Here is a 25,525-nt window from a genome sequence, read left to right on the forward strand (position 1 = left end):
CATTAAGTTGTCTTAACTTTGTTGGAAAAAAATTAGATTTTCAGATTTTATTAACAGTGATTTCTTCTCTATCTGTCGAAAGTCAGCCTTTTGTAGACATCAGAAGTTTTATCAGAAATAAATACTGCCAACGTACACATTATTTGTGTTTCTTCTTCTCTCTTTTCTTTCAGTGATGCTAGTCAGTGAAACTAGTCGGGTTTAATTCTTTCAGTGAATCTAGTCGGTGCAACTAGTCAGTCGATACGGACTAAGAAAGGTTAGTCGGGAGAGGCACCATCCTGACTAATGTAAAACCTGCTAAAAACTAGTCGGTGGCTCATATAAATTAATCGGTAAAGACCGACTAATGTCACCAACTAATGTAACTGACTAATATACATTTACCGACTAAGAAATTGTTGATCGACTAAGCTGACGGACTAAGATGACCGACTAAGAAATCCAACTGACTAAGGAATAAATTAGTCGGTATAGCAACTGACCAAGGCTATGTTAGTCGGGAGAGGCACCAGATGGACTAACGCTATGTTAGTCGGTGAACCAATTTAAGTTTTCAGTGTAACAACTCAGCTAATTATGTTTTCGCGATGGTAGGTTGGAACGGTGAATGTAATGGATAATACACCGACTGGAAGCTACCGGAAAGATTCCTTTTCTTTTAACATCAACCTCTCTACCCAGAGACCAATATGACGTTATCTACCCAATCAGCCACATCGGCTGCAACTACACAGTTCAACGCAACGGAATTATCTGTTCATTTAGATACGTATGTTTCACACTTTAAGCCACAAACGGTTGTTCCCATTGTCTCTTTGGCCTCGAAAGCATGAACTAAACTTACTCAAAATACCGGAAGCTGTATGAAAATATTCTATTTCTTTAAAATAATACTCTTATCAGCATCTATACGTCTGTTGCATGACTTGACCAATCTAGGTAAATCAACATCACATTTTTTTTGTCGTGGTTTTTTCTATGCAATTCTTTCCGTGATGATGGGCGATGTGGAAAAGGCTTTCTGGCTCTATATATCAGAATGCGATGGAAGTGCCAGTGGGCCTGCGTTTATCTTCATGGGTGCGTGGACTACAGAATTATGGTTACTGTGTAAATCCCTTGTGAAAGTAAGACGTAGGCATAACTACCGAAGTCACGTTGCAAAAAGACTTCTAATCGTCTATTTAATCCGTCTATATGTCATATCGTATATTCATTTTTGAAATGTGATGCATTTGGTATCTCTGATTAGTATTTCACAAAATTATGGATTTGGGTGAGGATATACAATGCTAGCTGGAAAAAGGTTTTGACCACAATTAGAAAACTTTCCCATCAATTTCTTTAATTAATTCTTTAATTTCTTTAATTCAACTACAGTGCATTATAATTTAAATACGCTGTGCTGATCTTTTGAAGTGAAAAGAAGGTCGCGCTCATGTTCATCGTTAAATAATCCACTAATGTGAAGAAACTTGCATTATTCAGAACAAAGGAAAGTGTTGCTAATTCTAGTCTTTGTAAATAAATGAAACTATTGATAATCCATTCCAGTCCAATTCAGGAAGGTCGAATTGCTTCTGTAGTCCCGACATTCATATGGCAACGGTTGCACATTTCGTGACCTCTCTTTCGTTAATATTTGTTAAAAAAATATTAGTTCCATTCCTCGTTTTGAAAAACCTTTAAATGATTTGTATACGATTAAAAGAGAAACTTCCAAACAAATTGTGTCCATCTGACAGTGAGAGTAACATAATACACTGTAAGCTTTCTTTGTTGTCCACTTCACGAGAGGTTCTTAATTACCATTTCTTCAAAATGATTATTACGGAGAGCCAAACGTTCCATAAATGTTGAATATATATTAACTTGGACACTTCACTTTCTTTTCGACATTTATGGAACGTTTGGCTCTCCGTAGAATATTTTCTTTGTTTCTACAGGCTTTTAATATATAAATCAATGGAATATATTAATAAAAATCAAACAATAAACACGTCAGCTGTTGCCATCGCTTTTAAATCAGTCAACTTCAAGCTCAGGTAAATAGAACATCAACGTGAGAGCTCTTTGTTTACAGTATACTCCTGAATAAGCGATGGATATCTCGAACATGTTATCACATTTGTATTGATCTTGTCATGTTAATAAAAGGTTAGCAAACTTTCTTTATAACATTTAATCATCCAAGTTGGATACATATTGTTAATAGAAACATTCCGAATACTAAATCTTAACTTGCAGTCTCGTATTACAAAATATTGTAATGTGCATGTTAATAATTTTATTAAAAAAGGATTATACTTACGTTAATTAAATTTTATAGACGAAATAATGAAACTCATATTTACTACAAGAAATTTGATTCAAAAGAAGGTTCAAGCGTCTTAAAAACTCACTTATTCACGTGCTACCGTCATTGGACCTTGTAATTTGTTCGATCCTTTCGGGTATCTTTAAATTTGTGTTTTACTTTGTTGTATTTTTGTACTCCTTTTGTTTCTCGTTAAGCGCATTGAGATCTCCAGGATAATGCGCTATATAAATAAGTATTATTACTATTGTTCATACTAAACAATTCTGAATTGTATAAAACAAACACAGGCCACAAGTTGCCGTATAAAGAGAACTTCGATGAAATTGATTAATTGTCCATTTCATATAGTTGTTTATATACTTCATGTTGTCATAATGAAAGGATACTAAGGAATAAAGAAACTTAAATGAAATACAATGTAAGTGTAATTTAATACAATTTTTTTTTATGTTGAAAATCGATTTTCGTATATTAATATGTGGTACTCTTTATCGTACCATGAGAAAGCGACATTATATTCTCACGTACCTTTAAATGTTATAAAATGTTTGTCAATTTTTTGAAATTTAAATATATTGCTGTTTTCAAATATATGTAACAGAATATATGAGCATCATAGAATGTCATCAGACATAAATTGATTATAAGATGTTTCAATGAATTTAAAATAACATTGCTAATCGTGGCAAGAAATTGATCTTTGAAATTCAGTAATGCCAAGTGAATATCTTTTACACAGTGCGTTCATATCTGTAGTTTCATTATTTTCATTTTTTGTTTTTCGTTCATTGTTAAAGTTTCCATTTATTAAACATTTCAATTGAGACATGTTGGTACATTCTGTATCACAATATATTAATAATGCAACGTGCTATCTTTGCAAATCTGACACGCTTCGTTCCAAATAATTAAGAACATTTAAAACACAAAATGAGACTTGCGAATCGATATGTATATTACGAACTTCCTGATCAATGAAAGGAGATGAGTATCAACTCACTTAAAACCGAACAATCGTCTTAAGTTTATACATTCAGAGGCCATCTTTTGTGAGTTTCAACAAGAAGACAAAGATGAATTGATGACTCAAACGTACATGTCTTCAAGACATACATTGTGGAAAGGTTAGCTAGTGACCTTAATTCACTCAGCCGCGAGAGAAGCGTTTGCTTAAATTTTGTAACAACGTAGACTATGGACAAACCATTTTGTAATACATTGTTTTTATTTATTCAGAATGATTAACTTGTTTCAAGTAAATACGAAAACATTATAAGAAATCTAAACGCCCCTTAACCCCTCTTTCATCCCCCTCACCCACCTACCTCCTTCACCCACCCGATTTGTATTTTTGTTATTTATTATGTTATTTTCTTTTATAATATATTATGTGCACAATACATTAGAAATGTTAAAGAAGCATGGAAAACGCATTTTAAGATATTCTTTTTTTCTGAAAGAATTAGCAAAACGTATGCTTGAATTGAAAACATGCGTACGTTCGAACCTTTCAACCAACGTAAGTTCAAATAATTCATAACAACTGAGTGATGCTTAGTAGAAACCAAGGTCCACTAACTTTTCGTGTGATTCAAAACTAACAATCGAGTCCAGTCTTAATACAGATCTGTAAGACGAAATGATATTCTAAAGACTAGTCGTAATAATATCATGTCTGTCTACCGTTACGTGCGCACTCATCGACATGTATCCATCCTCGTCATCACTTACGCTTGGCGAAGAGCAACTGCTGCTTTCACTATCATCGTCTGGCATCAGTTTCTGAAATAACAATAGCACAGCAATCCTTTTTTCCAGGAAATATATCTTTCTTAATACGGGAAGGTTGTAAATATTCTACAAACAATTCAACGTAGATACCAGCACAATACATAATAATTGACCTTATTTATAGGGTTAATTATGCAACTCTATCAGAATACACCATTTGACGTCTAAACTGTTTGGTTTTGTTTTCTTTTTTTTTTGGAGGGGGGGGGGTGCGGAGGGCTGTAAGAACTCCATTCATGCGAGGATCCTCAACGACTCAAGGTCACACCCACATTTTAATAAAATCCTTGTTCCGTCCCTTGTGCATAACCTATATGTCTATGTTTGCTGGTGACTTACCACGTTACACTTCAACATTTGTGAATGAGGGTAACAGTACTTATCTGAGCTATATCACTCTATTTGTATGTTTAAATTCACTATTTTTCGAGAAAAATTCCAGCAAAATTCATTGTAAGGTGTTTCTTGTTTAACGACCAATACTTCTGATTTGTCACACACTTGACAAGTTAGTTCAACTTCAATGCAAGGTATTTTTTTCTCTAACATTCGGAATATATAGGAAATTCAAAAGCAAAAGCAAAGTGATGTGAAATATTAATTCACAAAAATTGGCGTAACCAATCCTGGTTCCTGCTGGCCAATATTTATTGTCAACAGTTCACAAATGTATTGATGTAAAATTATCGTAAAACATTCTCTAATAAAATTACTAATAGGCATTTACATTTACTAGTAATGGTTTCAAATGCAATACAAAAACGTCAATTTCAAAGCAAAGATGTTATTCCCAGAGCATTTTTTATCACGGTAGCACGTTGTCACGATAATATCACATAATATATACGTATATTTCATTTAATAAACTCACGATGCCCTCTTCCGATAACCAGGTCGATAATGATTCTTTCAAATTTCGCAACGGAAGTCGATTCATGGGATCTTTGGAATAACATTCTTGTAAGCTGTTCTGACTGTAAACAGAAGCAACGACATCACATCATCACATTTCAGAAGTCATTAATTGTCTTTATAATGTTAGAAAACACTGTATTTTTGTGACAGAAAAACCTTGTAAATTAAGACCCTTAGTTAGGATTTATGTAATTTCTAAGGAAATATTAAACCTCAAAATCTGAATACATACTTTTATACCTCCATGCATAAACAGATGAATACATTTGAGTTCAATTCATGTCAATCCTGGAATGCCAAATGCCATTATGCTAAGTTACAAATAAATATTCAGTGAAAAGATTCATGTTTTTAACTGTAAATGTCTGTGATTGTTTTACTTACATAATGTCACAGAACGTACACAAACAAAAATTTCATTTATTGTAAAAGTGAGAAGAACATAACGTCTTTTCGTGTACATATTTTAAACAGCAAAACAATTAATTGCATAAATTAAGTTAATATGCAACATGTTATATCTTGATAGGATCATCCAAGCTAATAACTGTATGACTCTACTATTTATTTACAAGACTTGTCAACCCACAAGGCGCCAATGCTACCTCATAAAACATTATTTATTTTAGTACAACAATTTTTATTTTTTTATTTTTGGTACAGTCTGTGGGAAACGAGACTTGCAAAAAGATTCTTTCCTTGACAATTTTTTTTGAAATTCGTTGAGTAAAATTAATGTTTAATATTTGACCGAAGTGTAAACAAACTCACACATCAATTGGTAAATCACGTTGTCCATCTTCTGTTTCACCGTCGATGTCCACCTTTATCCCATGAGCTTGAAACAGGGTGAACCGTCCAACATTATAACAAATGTATTAATTGATCAATTTAAATAGAAACACATTGTCTAGTAAATGTCACTTAGTGCAAAAAATAGGTTATTGTTTGAAGAGGGAACTGCGACAACATCAGTGACATTTGCACTGATAATTCTGCTGGAAAAGACTGTATAGTTACATAGAGTGTAGTAAAAAGTAACATTGTGTAATTCCATTTACGTATTAAATTATTTTTAAAGTTCGTTGTTTATTCAATTGTGTCTTGTTTAAAGATCATTAAAGGAAAGATCATTTTCTTACCGTATGCAAATACGTCACAAATGCATATTGCCACAGACCAGGAATCACTTGCCCAAGTATATTCGTTGCGTTCTTCTGTCTCTGGTGGCAGGGTCGGTCTATTCTCCTATTGAAACATACAAAAGACAAAACGAACCTAGCACTGCATCTGCCTGCAAATACACAGTGTATGCTGCGTGTGGAGTGTTTACAGTATTTGGAAAAACTTTTCTTTTGTTCATGGTGTTATTTTTTGGGCAGACAACATACCAGGGAGTATAGTCATGTAGGTGCTTACAAAGTGAGAGCGGTTGTGAACGCCGTAAAAGGCTCATAATAAGTTGGCTATGCAGCTAGCAGTCTTTGAAACCTCAAATGTACACAAACTATATAAAACTTTAAGTTTCTTGGCCAATAATGCCAATATTGTAGCGCGCACGCGCACTACAATCATAAGTACTTCAGTTATCACGAACCGTTTACCCTTGCATATTTGTGACGTATCACTTGCACCTAACCTGACCAATGTATAACTGTCATTTTTGTTTTAAAAATGAAGTGCTTCTTACCTGTTATTTATTCGTTTTGAAATAAATTACTTTTACCCTCAATTGGCCTTGAGGTGTCATATAACTCTTTCTTTGCTTATTCCAGAATCAAAGGCAACTTTATATTTTTAAAGGAAGCCGTTTCTTATTCAATATTCACCGATGAACTTATAAATAATTCTTTGATATTTTCCAAAGATGAATAATTTTTCTTTGTATTCATATATAAATATATATATATGTATATATATATATATATATATATATATATATATATATTCATAACGTCTTTATCACAGAGTTCTTAGCAACCATATTAATTTATACACTGCAATATTTTTTCAATAACTTTCAACTGACAAAAGTAAATACAGAAATTGAAGAGAGTATAGTAGTGACCGTTTACCCTCGAATTAAATCGCATGACATACCAGTTTGTTGTTGTTTTGTGGGAGAGGGATGTGTTCTACAATGAATTCCAAACATTTCGGTATGAAACCAGGGCTCAAATGAGCTCATGTGTGATAAAAACGTGTTCAAAGTGTTTCATAGTCTTTTCTGAAATTCCTTACTGATACTGGTACTGCTATTATCTCTAAAAAAATTACCTGAGGACTATTAAACTATATTATCCATTGCTGACGTGTGGGCTACATTCTTTATTGTTTTATAAGAGATAACTAAATTGTTGGAAACTTGTTTGTTCTTTTTAATTCACACACATTTTAATATCGTTTAGTGATTGTCACGAAAATCCAAAACAAAAGCCATTACACAATAATTTTGCTTTCAAAAAAAAAAAAATAACACTACGGTGCGTTGCAATTAAATATTTTGATATACTTACCTTCCCTTTAATCAAATCGACTTTTTTCAAGACATCCTCTTTGAGACAAAAGTCATAGATTTTACAGCACTTTCTTTCTGTCAACAGAATTTTTTTCATTGAAAGTCCAGGGTGCAAAAACTGTGAACAAGTAAACGACAAAACTTCATTGTGAAACGTCGCGCTGAATATTGCCTTTGATGAAATTTAATAACGTACGTCTGATATGTGTACTAAAGTTAATGATATTTGGATATTACCTTCGAAAGCGTACTGCGTGAGACAAAAATACTAAACTTTCCTCTTCTTGATTGTTATCTGAAGAGCACACACTGCGTAGTTGTGTATATCTTGCACACATATAGGCTTCAATCACATGCATTGCAAGTTTTTAATTTAATCTGTCGAGTTTAATTTTAAGATTTGTATTTCCTTTCAAAAGTAATTTTTTGAACTGTGCGATGACAATGTTATTAGAAACAGCATATCATGAAAGTTAAATGTCGTGCTCTGAGCCTAATGTGCAGTTTTGTGCGGGACCCTCATTTTCTGGGCATGCTCAAAACTTCTGATTAGTGTAGTTTAAATGGTAATTGACGTCCATCAAGGAAGTAACACTAATTTACTAGGTGGTTTGCCTTCATGACGACATGACATGCGGTTATTTAGAATTTGTTGTTCGGCAATTATTGTTGTTCTGTAGGTTTGTAGAGCATAAATCAGTGTAAAACGCTGATAGTCATGTTAAGTAATCGCTCTATGTCACTGGAAGACTTTAGTTGCCTCTACTGGTGCTCACCCTCCTGGGATATAGTAGTAGTCGTTACTATTAGTCGTACTCTGTAAATAGTAGGCTACACTACTAGTACAAGATTAAATATTGTCACTATATCGCTTAGAACCCAATACTCATACTTATACTTTGTACCAAAGGGAACTTTACTTATAATTTTTCATCATGTTGCTCTACTTGTATCAGAAGTTTGTTTTTTGGTAGTTTGGGACTTGTTTTCACCTTCACTTCAAGGTGAGTCAATTATGTCAGTTACAGAGATATCTCCTTACCCCATATGTAACGATCATTTCCATTCCAGCTACAATTTGATTTGCATATTCCAACACTTCTACGGTTGTAAAAGAGCTGACGGTCTGTTGTTTTCCTACCATCCAATCATCTAGTGTACCAACCGGTTGATAGTTTTGCAAAAGGAAAATATTCACTGTAAGAAAGAGAGCAAAACATCCCATTAAATTGATAAATGGATATTTAGTAGATATATAACACTTATAACTTCGAAAAGGAGCTCAAACATTATACTAAATGGATTCAAGTAATTGTATTAACACATACCTCTGTCGATACAAAGCCCCACAGTTTTTATCAGTGCTCTATGGTGAGGCATTTCCATGACCTTCTGAACGTACATATCCCAGTGATATTCTCTCTTTACTTGTCTGTCTTCTGTAGATTGATGACAATCAAAAGTTGTGGTATTTTCAGTGTATTCTTGTCGCTTTTTTAAATTAGGAACAAAACATATTTTCATATTTCCCCTTAACTTCCTAAATGTCAATATCATATTGCACTCAGTTAATACTCCCATACACCTCTGAGTATACATCTGCAAAGTTTAAACAATTCCGCGGGTTATGTCTTTACACGCACGCTACCCTTGTTATTGTTGGTACCTCTATAATTGTATATGTTAAGATATAAATATAAATAGTACCTTTCACAGAGGTGACGAAAACCGACTTCTTGTTACCATTTTTGTTGACAATAGTTCCCATCCATCTGTCAAGTAACATTCCTTTCTTCAAATGAAGTACGAAACAGACTTCATGCCTCTTGTAAATTTTCGCGTGCAAGGACTTTATTCTGAGACTAGCGTAGTCTAAGTAAATTTAAAAAAAAATGCTTAACAACAGTAATCAATGTGTTAATATATATTTGTAAGTTAATGCAGATTCCCATGCTTTATCAGTTAAATCTGGAAAAGGTGAGTACACGTTAATAAGTTGAAGCTGTTGTGTGTTATAATTTTTTTAACATGTGCTACATTAATGACCAATTGCTACTGAGAAGGACTTACAAACAGAAAATACTAAACACACAATCCTATGCATAATAATTGACTGGACTAACCAGACTACTCTAAAGGGTTTCGCCAATACTTGTGTCCATATTTTAACAGAAAGTGAATGACACATTGCTGCACAATGCTTCAAATCTGCAGTTTGAACCATCTTTACAAGTCATACTTACAAGTCAAACATAGGGATAGCTATTTAGAGTCGTAATCAGTCATTTGAAGGCAACAGCCTTTGAGTAATGAATTCGTCTGTTAGTATTTTTCCACAGTTACATATGCTGACAGGTATGATTATTGATTAACGGCTGTCTCGTTTTCGCATTCCTAACTGATCAACCCATGTACATTGTGTGACATCTTAACCATGAGATTCAGTTAGTTGGCGTGCCATTCTCACACCCTCATAGTCCCTACAATCCACTTATCGTACTGTACGAATAAGTTACAATTATAGAAATATCTTGCGCTATTCATGAACTCATGTTGTCATTGCGTTCATATATACTGATTGTTAATATATACATATTTGTAACAAGTAGTAACTAATGTGTAACTAAGGTCAACAAGGTGAATCTGCATCACAAGGTGGTGTAATAAGAAAATTTGAAAATCTTTACTTCTAGTTTTAATAGCTTAAGATGACAGGCGACTACTTAGCGTATTACCACAGAAGCCTCAGTACACGTAATCACAGTACAAAGCATGCGTATTGTCTGTTATGAGTTTTTCATGAAGATATCACTACCAAATGGCACATTTATTTACCAATATAATTTATAGGAAGCAAGTTGAAGTCACAACTTTGTGTGCATAAACAACATCGATATCATACATACCTCCATAAGAACGCCTGTTCTCTCGCGGTACCTTTGGCAGCGCCATGCTGCAACAAAAGAAATACATCTATTTTGATAGCAAAAAGTAGTGCAAACGTTTTTTTTTTAATTGCAAGATGTGCGTGTTCTCTGTCATCATATTGATTAAAATAAATGCTATATTGGAAATGTGTATAGACCGCAGATTGCCTTCAACAAAATTTAACTCGAACCACTATCGTCATGATTCGAAGTACAGTGCTTCATCAATATGATCTAGAGAGCTTTGTAACGATCGCCATATTATTATTACCTTTATGACGGATGCCTAACAGTAGTTGTGGTATCTTTCAACTTATTATGAAATGAATTTGTTTCATGTTCGTTTTAAACATCACAATGTTTGTAAAACTAGCTTCTTACGGTGTATTTGGTCTATTGAGTCAATAACATACCTCTGCTTTCTGTTAGCTGATGTGGTGCCAGTTTGATCTGTTCGGATTTGACGTAAATTTGGTTTTAATTTAATATGTTAGAAAGTGGAACGATTTGTTTCATGACATGAACTGTATTACTGTTCATCAGACTATCATTTTTAATTTTCAAGTCAATCGCACCTCAAGTGTATCGCTGCTGTATTGAGTCATCTTATTCATAGTCGGAATATCACGTGACAGTCATACAATGCAAAAGTCAAACTCAACTGGCTATTACGTGCAACATATAAAAAAAAAAATGAAATTAGAGATTTAAAGTTGATCTCAAAGAAGATACTTGTAAGGCTCTCACAATCTCAGGGGGACATTCCTTACAAATATGTGTTGGTCACATCGCCAGGGACAATTATAAAATTATAACTCGTCAGTAATTGCGACGGGTATTAGTTTTCAACATTGGTGTTATACCTATCTGTGCAGAACATGCAGCCATATGTTCACCACCTGCTATCGTGTCATCTAATGAAGTACATATGGTTTCCGTATCTGGTCTACAAAGCAACGATTAAAGAAATGAAAACCTGTTATCACATGATATACGAGTAGGTTTTTGACAAACATGCACGAGTGGATGGATGGGTATTACGTTATCTAATCAGAGTCTAGTGTTGAAAAGCAAAACTAATAGCAATCGATGGATGAGTTACTATTCGTTATGAATCATTGAAATGAACAAACACATTACTGTGCCTTTGAGATGATATTTTTAATAACAAGTGCTATGTTGCGCTTTTCTTCATTCTGCTGCACTTCATGTTTAAGCCGACCTGTATTTCCTGTTGTTTGAAAACTATGTTTTTCTGTTTATAAATACACAGAAGTTAATAACTATTTTTGCTGATATTTAACTTTTAGTTTCGAACACTAGAACTATCAAAATATTGGATTACTCATAAAATCTCAAGAATCAAGAGATGGAAAATAACAACAGTTATAAAGTTTTAAGAACTCACAGGGTGGCCTGAGGCAAAATTGTAATCTTCAAATGACATAGACAAGGGCAATGAAACCCTCGAGCGCCTTTTTTTTTAACGATATTCATGTAGTATAAGCTTGCATCTCAGTGAAAGGCTAAATATTCACATTAATCTTGGGTTTTTGTGGGGGAGGCAGGGGTATTCATATTGATAACTCAACCACACTATATAATATGTTTTCTCTACATAATCTTCAGGGTTCCCTTATATGACCTTCAGCATAATTTGTTTCCCTACGACAAATTGGTAATGCATTTTAACTTGAACAAATTAATTAGTTACAACTGAAGGCATGATCTCCTTGTATCAATCATAAATGTTTTGTTTTTCTTTGATCAATGGTTCTCATACTACGATTAAATGGTGGTAATTGAGCAAGTATTAAGACAATTGCAATTACGCATATCTTTAATCGATTGATCCATAAACTTTTTTTAGTGAATTAATAATTCTTTTAACACATTAAGCAGCATGTTGCAAAAATGTATTACTTGAATACTTGAAATCACTTACCGGGTAATTGCTGCAATCCTTGTGTCAAGAATAGAAAATGGACGGACTATCGGAGAAGATGAACAGAGATATTGAACTTGTAGAAATTAGGACACTTATGTATCTAATCGAAATAACAAGCTGTCAACAACTTAAACAGTTTAATAGTATAAGCACAACGTAAAATATATCCACTTTCCGATAGCCATAAGTTGACAAAAGCTGTCATTTCAAAGTAGGAGGGAATATCATGAATGTGTGCACCTTTGACCGAAAATTGAACCGAAGAAGACATGATTATCATTCATATTCATTTTATGAATTGGTTTAATTCCTGTGTGTAGTGTGGTCATTCATAACAGTTAATAGCCACTGAGTGCCTTGCAAATAGGTATGATCTGAAGCAGATCCCGTATGAAATTGTACATATAGCAAGAAATAAAACTAGATATGTACCGTAATCTTACTTACATCTACGCACGTTTCTGTAAATTATAAATGTAACCACGAGGACTGCAGCCAAAATCAATGCAGGGGTAATGATGATCTTGTTAAGGTTCCATGAATGAAGGTCTGTGCTTTCTAAAATACAAAAGGAATTATAACTGATAATTTTAAGCACAGTTTATAACAAATGAAGAAAATGGTAAACCATATAACGGAAATTGTAGTTGGGGTGTGCGTGCGTGTATAAAGGGTTTTGGAGGGACGGGGGGTATATATGTGTACATATATTTAGACCTCACAACTGGTAACATGGAACAAAAGAAATGCCTGTCACAAGTTGTCGAACAATAGAGAACAATAGTGTTCGGTTGTCCAGACAAAGGGTTAGAATAAAGGGAAATGTCATCGGCTATAGCTAATATAATAGAAAACCAATTTGAGAGGGGAGGGGTGGTTGTATGTAATTACGATAGCATTATTGACTTAATCAACTAGGTAAGAATAAGTCATATAGGCATGAATGCCGCAAGTAAATATGTTTTCGACTCAGTGGCGGAGCGTCCATACAGTCAGGGGCGGATGCCCCTCCCCCCCCCGCGACGGACTTAAATGGACTGCCTGCGCCCTTTTCAGCTTTTTACTACTTTTTACTAGTTCGTGATTATTGACTTTTTTATTGCGCTCTCATCTACCTATTGACATTTGTCACATTATGTTGGTGTAATTTTCTGACAGCTATTTATTCTTCGCTGATCTGAATATTAGCAAGGCCCTGCAAGGGTCATTTCCGGCGGTCTAGGGAGTATATTTACTCAAACCAATTCTGTACGCTCCGCGCCAACTTGTGCTGGCGCTCCGCTAAGATAGTGTCGAAAGCGCCCCTACAGACCATTTTCGATCCCCTGACCAATACTCTTAGCTGCACCACTGGTTTTCGTGGTTTCCGTAGCAATTTAACTTACCAGCTTGAGGCTTCATAAGAAGAGTAACTGTCGAGTTACACCTCTGTTCCTCCAACTCTGAATCAGCTGTACAAGTTACTTGAGCGATTTCTGTCTCAAGACGAAAGTACAAATCATTGAATATGTCGAAATATTGGTCTTGGTCATTCCTTTGTGCGTATGTTGTACTATTTACCTCAAAAACTTCACTTGACTTGGTCAACCAAACCAAGGTAACATTTGGTTTTCCTCCCATTGCTAAACATGTTAGCTTATGGGTTATATCAGGAGCAATACTGATATTTGTTTTCATTATTTCCTCTTTGAAAACTATGATGATTTCTGGAGATGCTGTTGAAGAACCAAATAAATGATGTTTGAAAGTAATACAATGGTTTGCTTACAGTGCATGGTCGTTCATACTCTTTAGAATAAGTGTTTAATATAGTTGTAATTATGAAAATTACTATCCTTAGCAAAGTGATGTCGAAAATTTTGTAACCATTTGAAATTTGAGATTAATCAAATCTTTAGTGACTCACCAAACGTTGCGATCTGCAAGTGAGTGGATATATTTCTCATTTCGACTGGAGATTCTATTTTGCATTCCGCGTAAACATTTTCTGAGCGTGCTTGAAAAGTAAGAGTTAGCGGGACGTTGTTGTATTTGCCTCTGCGTTCAATTACCTGGGATCCATTAGTTATGTTTGTTTCAGGAGTTGCACTTATTGAGAGATACAGTATGTATGCTAATAAGATGTCACCCTTAACATTACAAGTGACAGAATGGTTAGTGCCGTAACGCATTTGGATAATTCCATCAGTTGTATTAACTCCGTCCAACGTGATACTTATTTCAGGCAAATCTGCAGATGGAATGCAAATATATATTTCATTGGCTTACAGATCTGTACTGTAAAATTAAATTCAATAAAAATCATACCAATGGGAACATTTCAGAAACAACAAATATGTAATACTCATCATATAACCAAGTATTTAACTTTTTCCACACACAACTGCCTTAGATAGCGCTCTGTTACAACATTATTTCAGGCTGGCATACACAAAATTATACATGTAATATATATAACATTGATGTTATATATATATATATATATATATATTGTATATATATATATATATATATATATACATATATATATATATATATATATACTGTATATATATATTGTATATATATATATATATATATATGTATATAATATTGATCAAGTTTGCCGGCTTCATTCTTAAAAAAAAGTAGCTTAATATAGTTTGATGAACTTGCCATGAAACTCAATGATTAACGTAACAGATGTATCTCGGACGGTGTTGTTTTTATCCAATGCTACACATGTTACTTCAACTACTTCTGCACGTTGTACCGCCATATCCAAACTTGTAGCAGACAATGCTTCATTCGAGCCATTTACCATTTTAGTAAAGTAGTTCTCTCCCTGTGTTGCACAGAGTCCAGCAACGCGCCAATCGAACGAATCAAATGACTCCACATTTGAAGCGTTGCATGTTAACCTCACACGGGTGCCTACGTATACATGGAGACTCACTGGAGAGATATCCTCTTTGTAATACAATGTCAAGTTCGGATTTTCTGGGGGGAAAAATTGATATGTAATTTTCATCAGTGAGCATCAAAACTCATACCTGGCTTTACCTTGTGAAAGGAGATCTTCATTCTTAGAGCCTATTCGGTAACATTAATCAGCAGAAGTTAATTAAGACTTTACATATTTTATTCAACAATTACGGAACCCTTTCGATGCATTACCATATAAATATTTTTTTCAATACCTTTTGCCATCTTGCAAGTCCTAATGCCAAAAATATTTTGCAAACGACCAAACATCAACTACTTCCTGTATCAAACAACAACTTTTGCGTTAGGAACCACTGTATTTGTACTCGTATTCCAAGTTCTCACCGTAGTACTGTATAACCAGTGATGTCACTTGACGTTGAAGCTCACTCTCACCAGACGATACACATGAAACATTCGTGAAATGTTCTTGTAAAACAATTGACACATTACTTGTCATTATGCTATTTTGATTTTCAACAAATCGTGTAATCATCCTTTCATTTTGCTGTTCCAACCGTTTTCCATGTTTCATCCAATCAACAGCCAGCTGTGAACTCGCGTTTGCAGCAATACATGTCAAATTCACAACTGGGTCGCCGTAAATTACGATTGATCCCACCGCGGATTGGGTATTGACAATGATATTAAGATCTGGAACATCTGCAGAGTGAAAAGAACTGCTATCAGTTAGGATTTTCTGTTTTCGAAAGGTGGCATTTAAATAGTTGATGGAATAAACATGCAACAGTCACGAAGTTACCGGCACAATGAGCCGGCTTTTGCTTTCGATCTCCAAACTGTGGAGCATGCTTAACACACCCTAACACGACCTTTGCACGAGATGCAAATAATTTTCGCGATTTCTGGGATGTACCAGGTAACGTTAACGGCATGGAAAAATACACATATAATACTGTATTTTTCTGATACCCAACTGTAAGTGTAGCATCGGACACCAGGTAACATTTAATATTATTACAAATATATTCACTGCTTGGTCTATGTCTTATGAGGAAATGTGGAAAGTTCAAAAGATTATAGCCTTAAATAATGCATAATTGGAGGAACTGTTCATGTATTTGTCAGCTGACGATCAGTTATGAACCATAGCTTACCGTAAGCTAACACTTCTATCCTCTTCGTTACTTCAAACGATTCGCTATTTCCATCTGCTGAGCAAACAACAATCGTAGAATTGCTTTGGAAAACGTGGGATATATGGAGGTTTGCAGGTAAATGACCGTTCGTGTCTTCGTAAGACAGACTATTTGCATTTATACCAATAGATGCATTGTTGATGGTCCATCTTAGATCAAAGTTTTTCTTTGAAAACCGTGCTTTACAAGTCAAGTTATACTTCTGTCCCTTGATGACCTCCACTGTATCAATTACCTCGTCATTGTTCAAGGCAATACCGAGGCGAGGCAGATCTAATAAACATAAAATACACACTAAATAAATACATCTTCATAAAAATACATTGTTTTTAATGGTAAAATGATTTAATGAATTAGCAATATTCTGAATTACATCATAAAGCCGCAAATCACATAATACACTATGAAACAACGTATTATTTATTTTCATTAAGGGAAGACTGAGTTATTCTTTCAATAGTTTTTCTTTGAAGGCTGTTAGTGAGTTTTGAATGATTCATTTAGGATATTTGCCTCTCAGTATTGTCATTATAATACTGTTTTATCTTCTGCCAATGATATATACGTAATAATTCCGCCAAGATAAATCATTAACTGATAAAAACGATGGAGAATAGTATATGATTTCGTGGTTGTCCTGGAAGCTGTATCATGCACTTATCATAGTTGCCTGAATTCCTACTCGCCTTCACGCAACTGTATTTGTACTAGTTTAATGAAAATGTTTGATATCTATTAAATATACTATTTCTAGATGAACACTAGAAATTGCCGTAACAGCATTTAACTGATACTCGACATACTCATAACAAGAAGGAATCGAAGGATTTTACTTGTAATCGTTCTCATACTGGTATGAGACTGTACTTTTAACGCTTTCCATAAAATGGAACGTTCAAGACTGCGCCATACAGTCATTATAACTTCCACGTATGATAAAATAGAAGAAAAATTTAGAGTGGAACTGGCATTACAAAATATGACACAACTGGCTGGAAGCAGCACATATACAATATACAAATATTGCTTAAAAGTGCTACAAAAGCTTCACTTATCAATAGTTTTATTAATTACGATATATTTTCCCCGATAATTTTGTTTCATGTCGCTTTCTACTCCATGCAGTAACAAATTGTCTATACCATATAATAAATGTAGATCAAATTCACTAAGTCGTGCAAATATCTGTTATACAAAAGCAAATCAGTTGCGCTTTGAAAACGAAACTACATTCTGCTCCCCACACTTATGCCTACACATTTACAACTGAGAATTTACCATTGGTTTTGGATTGTAACCCCTGCTATACTGTTCACTACTACATATATAAGTTCACTGAATAGGCGAATGGTGTCATGGCCATGTTCATGTTCATATACAGTAGTCTGTAACATTAACATTTCTTAGACTTACCAATACAATTCAGAAAGCAATGAACATAACTGACTTATTTAACATTTAAATAGATCTTTCACATAGCGATCACAAGTCTTTGATAGTCTATTATGATTCACTTTTCAAATATGTAGCCGAAAGCAAACACACACGTTTCGGAATGATTAAGACATTCTTAAACATGCATCTCTCCATGAACAAAGCTGACCTTCCTATTACCTATATCTACATTGCTTACCGTATGCAAACAGTTTAATCGATTTTCTTGCTCCACTCTTGTTAAATTTTCCCAATGCTATGCACTCCACCAACGTTATGTTTTCTTGTATTACGAATGAAAGACTATTTTCAGAGTAGTGTGTTCCATCTTCATTCTTGGCTTGGATACTACTACTGACTGTGGTATTCGCTGTGTTAATGGTCATTTTCAAATCCGCCTCTGGATTCGAATTCGAAGAGATGCACTTAAACGTATGTTCTGAACCTTTTATTACATCTATAGAATTCTCTATTTCCTTATTATTTACGAGTATGTGAAGCTGAGGTGGCCCTAGGATGGAAAAGAAAAAGAAAACTCCTTTACGGTCAGTAATTAACAACCTTAAACCTTATTGAGCTTACAATCTACTTTTCAAATTCATTTTTTATGGCACTACATTATACATATAAATACATATACATCAACATAACCCCATGAGATTAAAGGTTTCCTTGCACAGAGAGCGTGACATTTAACTATAGTACTGAAAAAACACCCTATACATTCCAACAGATTATGCTACACGGTAAGTTAAATGAAGAATACAAATAATTAAGGCATTATAGAAAATTGTTTAGTTCCTTCCTATTTACTGCTGTTTTATATAATTCACTTCCATTATCATATATATGCTCTTCCACTGAAGGCAGACGTAAGTCGAACCAGTCGGCGCACCCAACCCAAGAAGTAGAAGGCCAGGATAAACCCCACAGTGCTTTCGAGTCGACAGGCAAGAATTTTTATCACAAAAGAAAGACCAAAGAAGAAGCCCACCTAAATTGCAGAAACATTGAAGTCAAAGATTACATAAATCTGCCAAAGCCATCTGAAGACTCAATATGGAAATCCTTTGATGAGCAACTATAAGAAGAACTACCAACAGAAATAGGTGAAATGCATAATGAGCAGCTGACTAATCTGGAGACTCAGGTCTACAAGAGACTCGTAGACAGATTTGGAGTCAAACCAGCAGTCTCCAAAAAGACTGATAAAAAACAGCAATGCTCAAGACAACAAAGAAAGCTAAGGCGCTTAAAGAAAGACACTAAACGGCAATACAAACAAGCCCTAAGAGATGGAAACAAAGTGCACTCAACAAATCTGAAAAAGGATTTCCTTAAGCTTGTACGCCTACACAACAAAGTAAGGAAACTAGAGCTGAAATCGCAGCAAAGAAAAACTGCCAGCAAAGAACAGCATCAATTTCGACAAAATCCACACAAATATGCAAAACGTCTACTAAATGAGAAGCAGACCAGATCTCCCTCCTTCAGTAAAACAGCTGCAGAGAAATTCTTCAAAAATGTCAACAGCGATAAAAGGCGTGACTACAAATGCCACCCTCTAAAGGGCTTGAAGAGACCACCAAAGCCGACCAAGCCATTCAAAACCAAACCCCCCAGTCTGTCAGAGTTAAATAGCTACCTTCAGAAAAGAAGAAATGCCAGTGCTCCGGGCACCAATCGCATTCCCTACCTAGTGTGGAAAAAATGCCCTAGAACAACACAGCTACTACACGAAGTAATCTGTGGTATCTGGAGAACAGCTGCAATACCTATGAGCTGGAGAACGGGAGAGACAATTCTTATATCAAAAGAAGAGAACACCAGTGACCCTTCCTGCTTCAGACCCATCACACTGAAGAACTCAAGTGGCAACCTCGGAATGGGTATTCTCGCTCAAAGAACCATCAATTACCTGACAAACAATAACTATATTGACCAATCCATTCAGAAGGGTTTCATGGAGAAGATATCAGGATGTGTGGAACACACAGAAGCACTAACTGAAATGCTCCAAGATGCCAAAAAGAATGGCAAACCGATTGTGACAACATGGTTGGACCTGCAAAATGCATACGGTACTGTACCACACAATCTTGTACAGTTCGCTTTAGAGTGGTATCATGTTCCAGATCACATCAGGAAGATCATATTTAAATAAGTACTATGATGAGCTATTCATACGTGTCAAAACAACTGACTGGACAACTGACTGGATACAGTGCACGATTGGAGTCTTCCAAGGCTGCCCACTTTCCTGCATCCTGTTCCTGGCCGTTTTCAACCTGTGCCTCGACCTCCTAGACCAGTTCAACCACCTTGGATACTGCATGAGTGGATCTGACATCACATCATCTGCCAAAGCATGTGCAGATGACCTAAACCCTCATAGCTAGGAGCCCAGAAAGCTGTCAAGAACTTGTTGATACAATGAACATCTTCCTCAAATGGACTCGGACCATGAAAGCTAAACCAAGCAAATGCAGATCCCATGCCATGAAGAAGGTCGTCCCCAATGCAGAACAGAAGCAACAAGGACACAAAACTCAATATGTGGCATACGACCCCGGACTAGAAATAGACGGAGAGCAGATTGCCTATATCCACAGTCAACCCATGCGGTTCCTCGGGAAGATGATTTACAATGACCTGAAAGACAATAACATCAGGGACTTGGTAAAAACAAAGCTGTCAGAGATGCTGCAGAAAACCGACACAAATCAACTAAGTGGAATTATGAAGCTGTGGATTTACAACAATGCAAGCGTACCCAAAATGACATGGGAATTCACCATCTACAACTTCCCAATTACCTACATCACAAGTCTAGAAGCTATATGCACCAAATACCTGAAGCAGTGGGCAAGAATAAGCAGATGTACCACCACCAGCGCTCTGTATAGGAGCAGGAAACACTATGGTCTGCAACTGAAAAAGCTCACCACTTCAGTCAAATGTATGCAAGTAACCAAGTACCATCTAAATAAGCACTCTAGAGATGGAAGTACCCAGACATTCTACAGGAAATGCATGGAAAGTAAGAAAAGCAAAGCCAGGTGGAATGGTATGAAAGAATTAGAACAAAAAGAACGCCACCTAATCCTGAATGAGATGGCTAGGGGCCAGACCGACAGAGCAGGTCTCGGTTACAAAAGAAACCAGAAGCTGATCAGAGACATGAGTCACCAAGAACATAGGAAATGCCTCACCGGGCTAGTGAAAGATGTAGACGAGGAGGACATGTTGGTCTACCTTTACGGATGTGCAAAACAAGGACAGTGGTTGAAATGGGAGTCTGCCATGCAGGTCGACACCTCCTGGAAGAAACTTCTGTATATCTGGACACCAGAATTGCTGTCCTTCCACATCAATGCAATTCATGATCAACTTCCTTCTCCTGCCAATCTGAAGCTGTGGGGGAAGACCAATCTAGGACTCTGCCAACTATGTCATCTTCGTCATTGCACATTGTTCCACATCCTAAATGGTTGCAGCTACTCACTACAAAGTGGAAGGTATAACTGGCGCCATGACCAAACACTGAGGGCAATTGCATCAGGTCTGGCACCGTACATCGTAGAGGCAAACCAGAAGAGATTCAATACATCTGAGACTGTGGATTTTACCTCTACAATATCCTTTCGTACAGCTGATGGCACAACGTACCGAAATCCAGTCCTGCCACTTCCAAAGACAGAGCCAACCAACATCCTGAAGAAGGCCAGTGACTGGATATTCTTGATGGATGAGGAACACAAGCAAATAGTGTTCCCTCCAGAAATTACTGAGACCGCTAAGAGACCAGATATCACCATCTTCTCCAAGAAAACAAAGAACGTTATCATCGTAGAGCTTACAGTTCCTATGGAGGAGAATCTGGCAAATGCATATGCTAGAAAGAAGTGTAAATACCAAGACCTAGTGGCTGACTGCGAGAGCAGAGGTTGGTCTACATACTACTTTCCGATAGAAGTAGGAAGCAGAGGCTTTTGCAACACATCAGTCAACAAATGTCTTGCATCCTTGGGCATCCCTAAAGGAAAGAAGAAGGCTATAACCGATACAGCAGCCAATATCACACTCAGAGCGAGCTACATCATCTGGCTATGCAGAAACTCAAAGGCATTCAGACAGATGGAGCTACATACAACCCCAGCAATTTGCTCTGAGGGAAGTGGGATGGTCGAGCGCTCATAAAACCAGGTTTAACCCACCAATGTCTGGTCCCAAGTCCAGAGACCTCAGAGCAAACTAATCTAGACAGAGATATTCTGCATAAGGTGAATTTTTCCCTACTATGTCACCTTCACAGAGTGATGTACCAGGAGTGCTTATCTTCAAACGGATAAATAGGCTCCGAGAGCGCTGGTGTTCTACCAATGAACTATTCCGCATATGATATTCTACCGTTTTCTATATTTGGCATCTTCACCGTTCATCTTTACCGTTAATTTTGAAGCTACTAGTTGCAACCGCTCTCAGAAATCAGTAGCAAGTTGAATACACCCACTCATCGTGTCATCAAAGTGAAAGAGAAACACTTAGTTCAAACACGTATAGGTTAAGTCAGGGATACTCCTTAAAATGTTGTAATACGATAAGAGATGAGCTGATATTCATCCTATAACAACGGAATCAGGGAATAAAAGGGTGGTATTAACTTGTTGACGTTATTTTCCCCCAATATAAGTATGACAAAGCACCGTCATTTACATATAGGCTTAGGCTTGTAAGTTAACTTACATTTGTGCTTGCTTTTAACATTCTTAATATGGATATGATTATCAATTCATATCAAGATACAGCATTACAATATAACAACAAAATAATTCAAATTCAAATTCTTTATGGAGTGATATTTGGGAAAGTTTCTTTCAATGAGTAACAATTTGCTGTGTGTTTTTGTAAAGAAACTGTTCAAAGAAAGAGAAACTTACAGTAAACCTGTAATTGTGTAGCTGTTGAAACTTGTAACTCATTTTGAGCTATGCACTGTAAATTCTGGTCGATGAACCTTCGTAAACTGGTGAAAGTTACATTGCTGCATTCAGTATATAAACCTTGCAATGTCTGTTCTTGAAATTGCTTTACGAAGCTTCCAGTTATTGTTTCATTACCAATATACCACAACAATACTATTTCTTCAAGATTCATCGAATATGCAATGCAACAAGTGGCTGAAATACAATCCCCTTCAACTGTAGTGTTTTGTGAAACTGACACAGTTGGAAAGCCTACGAAATTAAAAAGAAAATTTGAATCGCTGAGATGTGGTATTATCATTAAATTTCTATACATTACTCGCAAAACATATCAAAGATGAACATCAGAGGCATGTATGAAAATAATATGTCATCCAGGCTATCAAACAGTTTTCAGTTTAGACTGTGCCTTTCGAAATTTAAGCAATAGTGTATTATTAACTCTAAGGAAGGGTCGTATAAATGATTGTTGAGTATTAATAGTTCTGATCAATATAAATGCATGCCTAGTCTCCCTATTACACAGAGTTTGATGGGGTTTAGATGGTGAAATCGAAAGCAACGGTTACCATAAAAAAATACTTCCAACACTTTAAAAATTGCATGATGATAGTGTAATAGTGTTAGGTTAAATGTTAACGGCGATATCATGACATGACACAAAGGTCAATTCATCAGTTATAACAAGCTAACAGAAATTCTAGTTGAGACATACTACATGTTTTGGTTGATTGCACACATTCATGTATCGATATGAACGTATTTTTATCTCTTAAATAGGATACATAAAATTATCTATATACCTTGAACCTGTAGCTTAAATGTTGTTGTTAAAATGCGTCCTTCATTCCGTACTTGCATGCAAGTATAGTTTCCAGCATCTGAAAATCCCACATTTGTAATATTCAGCGTGGCTGTTTTAGCATTCTTGGGCGGTTTGTTGTATTTACTCAGATCAATGTATTTATCATTATATTTCCATAACAACGTGTGTAGTTGAGGTGCAATTCTGCATTCTAAACTAACGTCCTGGCTCACAAGGACAAGCTGAACTTGATATTTGCAAAAACATGTTCTCACTGTAATCATAAACAAAATGTATAAATCAAATCATCAGATATATATATTTAAAGTAGCTTGAAGCACTTAAGAATAACGTTATATAAATTCATTACACTTAATAGGTATTATTTTCTTTTCTTGGTTGGAGGTATTTGTAGATGCATCTGGTAACAGCAGCTTAAACGATGTCGTTAGAGAAACTAACTGAGAATACCCTCATCTTCTTAACATATATCCACGTTTTTCAAATATATCAGGTACCAAGGATAGATCGACAACAACAATATCCCAGTAGTAACGAATTGTAGAACACGTTGCAAGATGACGTCTGCGGTCCACTTCCTTTAGTAGGGTTACATTTTGGTCAAACGAGAATATATTGAGATGGTATTTTCAAATCACAATGGTGTGTTTTTCTTCAAGCATGCATGTTCCTCTAAATGGTGCAATTTTCAATACATTTGATGTAATATAAATATAATTAAGGGGCCCATTGTAACTTTTTGAGGGAATTACGTGTTTATATGGTTGTACGGACGGTTTTAAATGAAGTAAGAACGCCTTTGAAATGCGATTCATTGTGTTAAAGCAAATGTTACCCTGTTAACATGTTAACAAATATTAAAAGGGACACAAGCCACACACATGCAGTGCACAGCCAATATATTAAACAACGTTTACCGGGTATGAACGGAGAAATTGAATATGACAAATTCAGTCACAGAAGATTGTCCTCGTCATAAACATTTTCCATTCAATCCTCACCGCGGTGTATAACATGTCTGTTGGATTGTGAATAATTCAATAGACTAATGCATTGGTGCTGATAATGAAGACCTACCAAGCGTCACAAATGGACAAAACTACACGACTAGGACATTAACAATTACCATTTAAGGAAGTGTATTAGCAAGGTAGAATACAGGAAACAATGATATTCTTATGGGTCTTTCTCGTATTCTTTTTCGTTAAAACTATAACCTATTCTAACCATTAGAAAGATACCAGGAAACAGAGCTGTACTCACTGTTAAGAAACGTTAATAAGAGAATAAATTTACTCCCGTGACCGTTTCCTACAGCCATCTTTGATGATTTTGAAGCACTGGCGGCATTACCTAGTCAGATTCTCCTCCGAATGGAACAAAATAGCTAGAAATGGTTTTCCTCTTGCTTGATTATTTACATTTCAACTTCCTAGTCACCCAAAGCTGTAGCCGTGATTAAGGGTTGTTTGTACGGACTGACAATAATTTCGAAAGTGATATGCTATAGCTTATTACATAAATAAATCAATGGAACGCATGGATCCCTCTTATCACGTACTACTTTTGTCCTTATTTTATATTTTGAACTTTCACATTACCGTCGATACGTCATAGGTATTGCGGGCATCGAACGAATGGCATTATGAGTGGATGTGTTATTAAAATAGTTAAGGTTACAGATGTGATACGTTCCGTATTAACGCTTTATGTTATTGTCTCTTCCTTATACAC

At 35.6% G+C, this 25,525-nt stretch overlaps 1 protein-coding gene across 2 annotated transcripts; it reads right to left on the reverse strand.

The window, feature by feature from the left end:
• Nucleotides 1-3,692: 3,692 nt before the first annotated feature.
• Nucleotides 3,693-25,450, reverse strand: LOC139977038 (uncharacterized). 2 transcript variants are annotated; one of them, XM_071985997.1, is made up of 22 exons: nucleotides 25,055-25,450; nucleotides 23,769-24,044; nucleotides 22,921-23,217; nucleotides 18,180-18,491; nucleotides 16,505-16,819; nucleotides 15,732-16,049; nucleotides 15,078-15,401; nucleotides 14,329-14,652; nucleotides 13,808-14,137; nucleotides 12,870-12,980; nucleotides 12,420-12,465; nucleotides 11,338-11,420; nucleotides 10,888-10,924; nucleotides 10,454-10,500; nucleotides 9,255-9,419; nucleotides 8,876-8,986; nucleotides 8,590-8,744; nucleotides 7,546-7,665; nucleotides 6,172-6,277; nucleotides 5,801-5,867; nucleotides 4,986-5,088; nucleotides 3,693-4,105 (listed from the first exon to the last, which is right to left on the reverse strand). In XM_071985997.1, exons 1-22 carry the CDS (start codon nucleotides 25,110-25,112, stop codon nucleotides 3,971-3,973), a joined length of 3,840 nt encoding a protein of 1,279 aa, XP_071842098.1. In that variant the 5' UTR covers nucleotides 25,113-25,450; the 3' UTR covers nucleotides 3,693-3,970. The 2 variants fall into 2 exon arrangements, with proteins under 2 accessions (XP_071842098.1, XP_071842099.1); XM_071985998.1 differs by lacking the exons at nucleotides 15,732-16,049; nucleotides 16,505-16,819 and having other exon boundaries at nucleotides 25,055-25,449.
• Between the last annotated feature and the right edge of the window lie 75 nt (nucleotides 25,451-25,525).

This window comes from Apostichopus japonicus, chromosome 12, assembly GCF_037975245.1.
Source record: "Apostichopus japonicus isolate 1M-3 chromosome 12, ASM3797524v1, whole genome shotgun sequence".
In the NCBI taxonomy this organism is placed as follows: Eukaryota; Metazoa; Echinodermata; class Holothuroidea; order Aspidochirotida; family Stichopodidae; genus Apostichopus; species Apostichopus japonicus.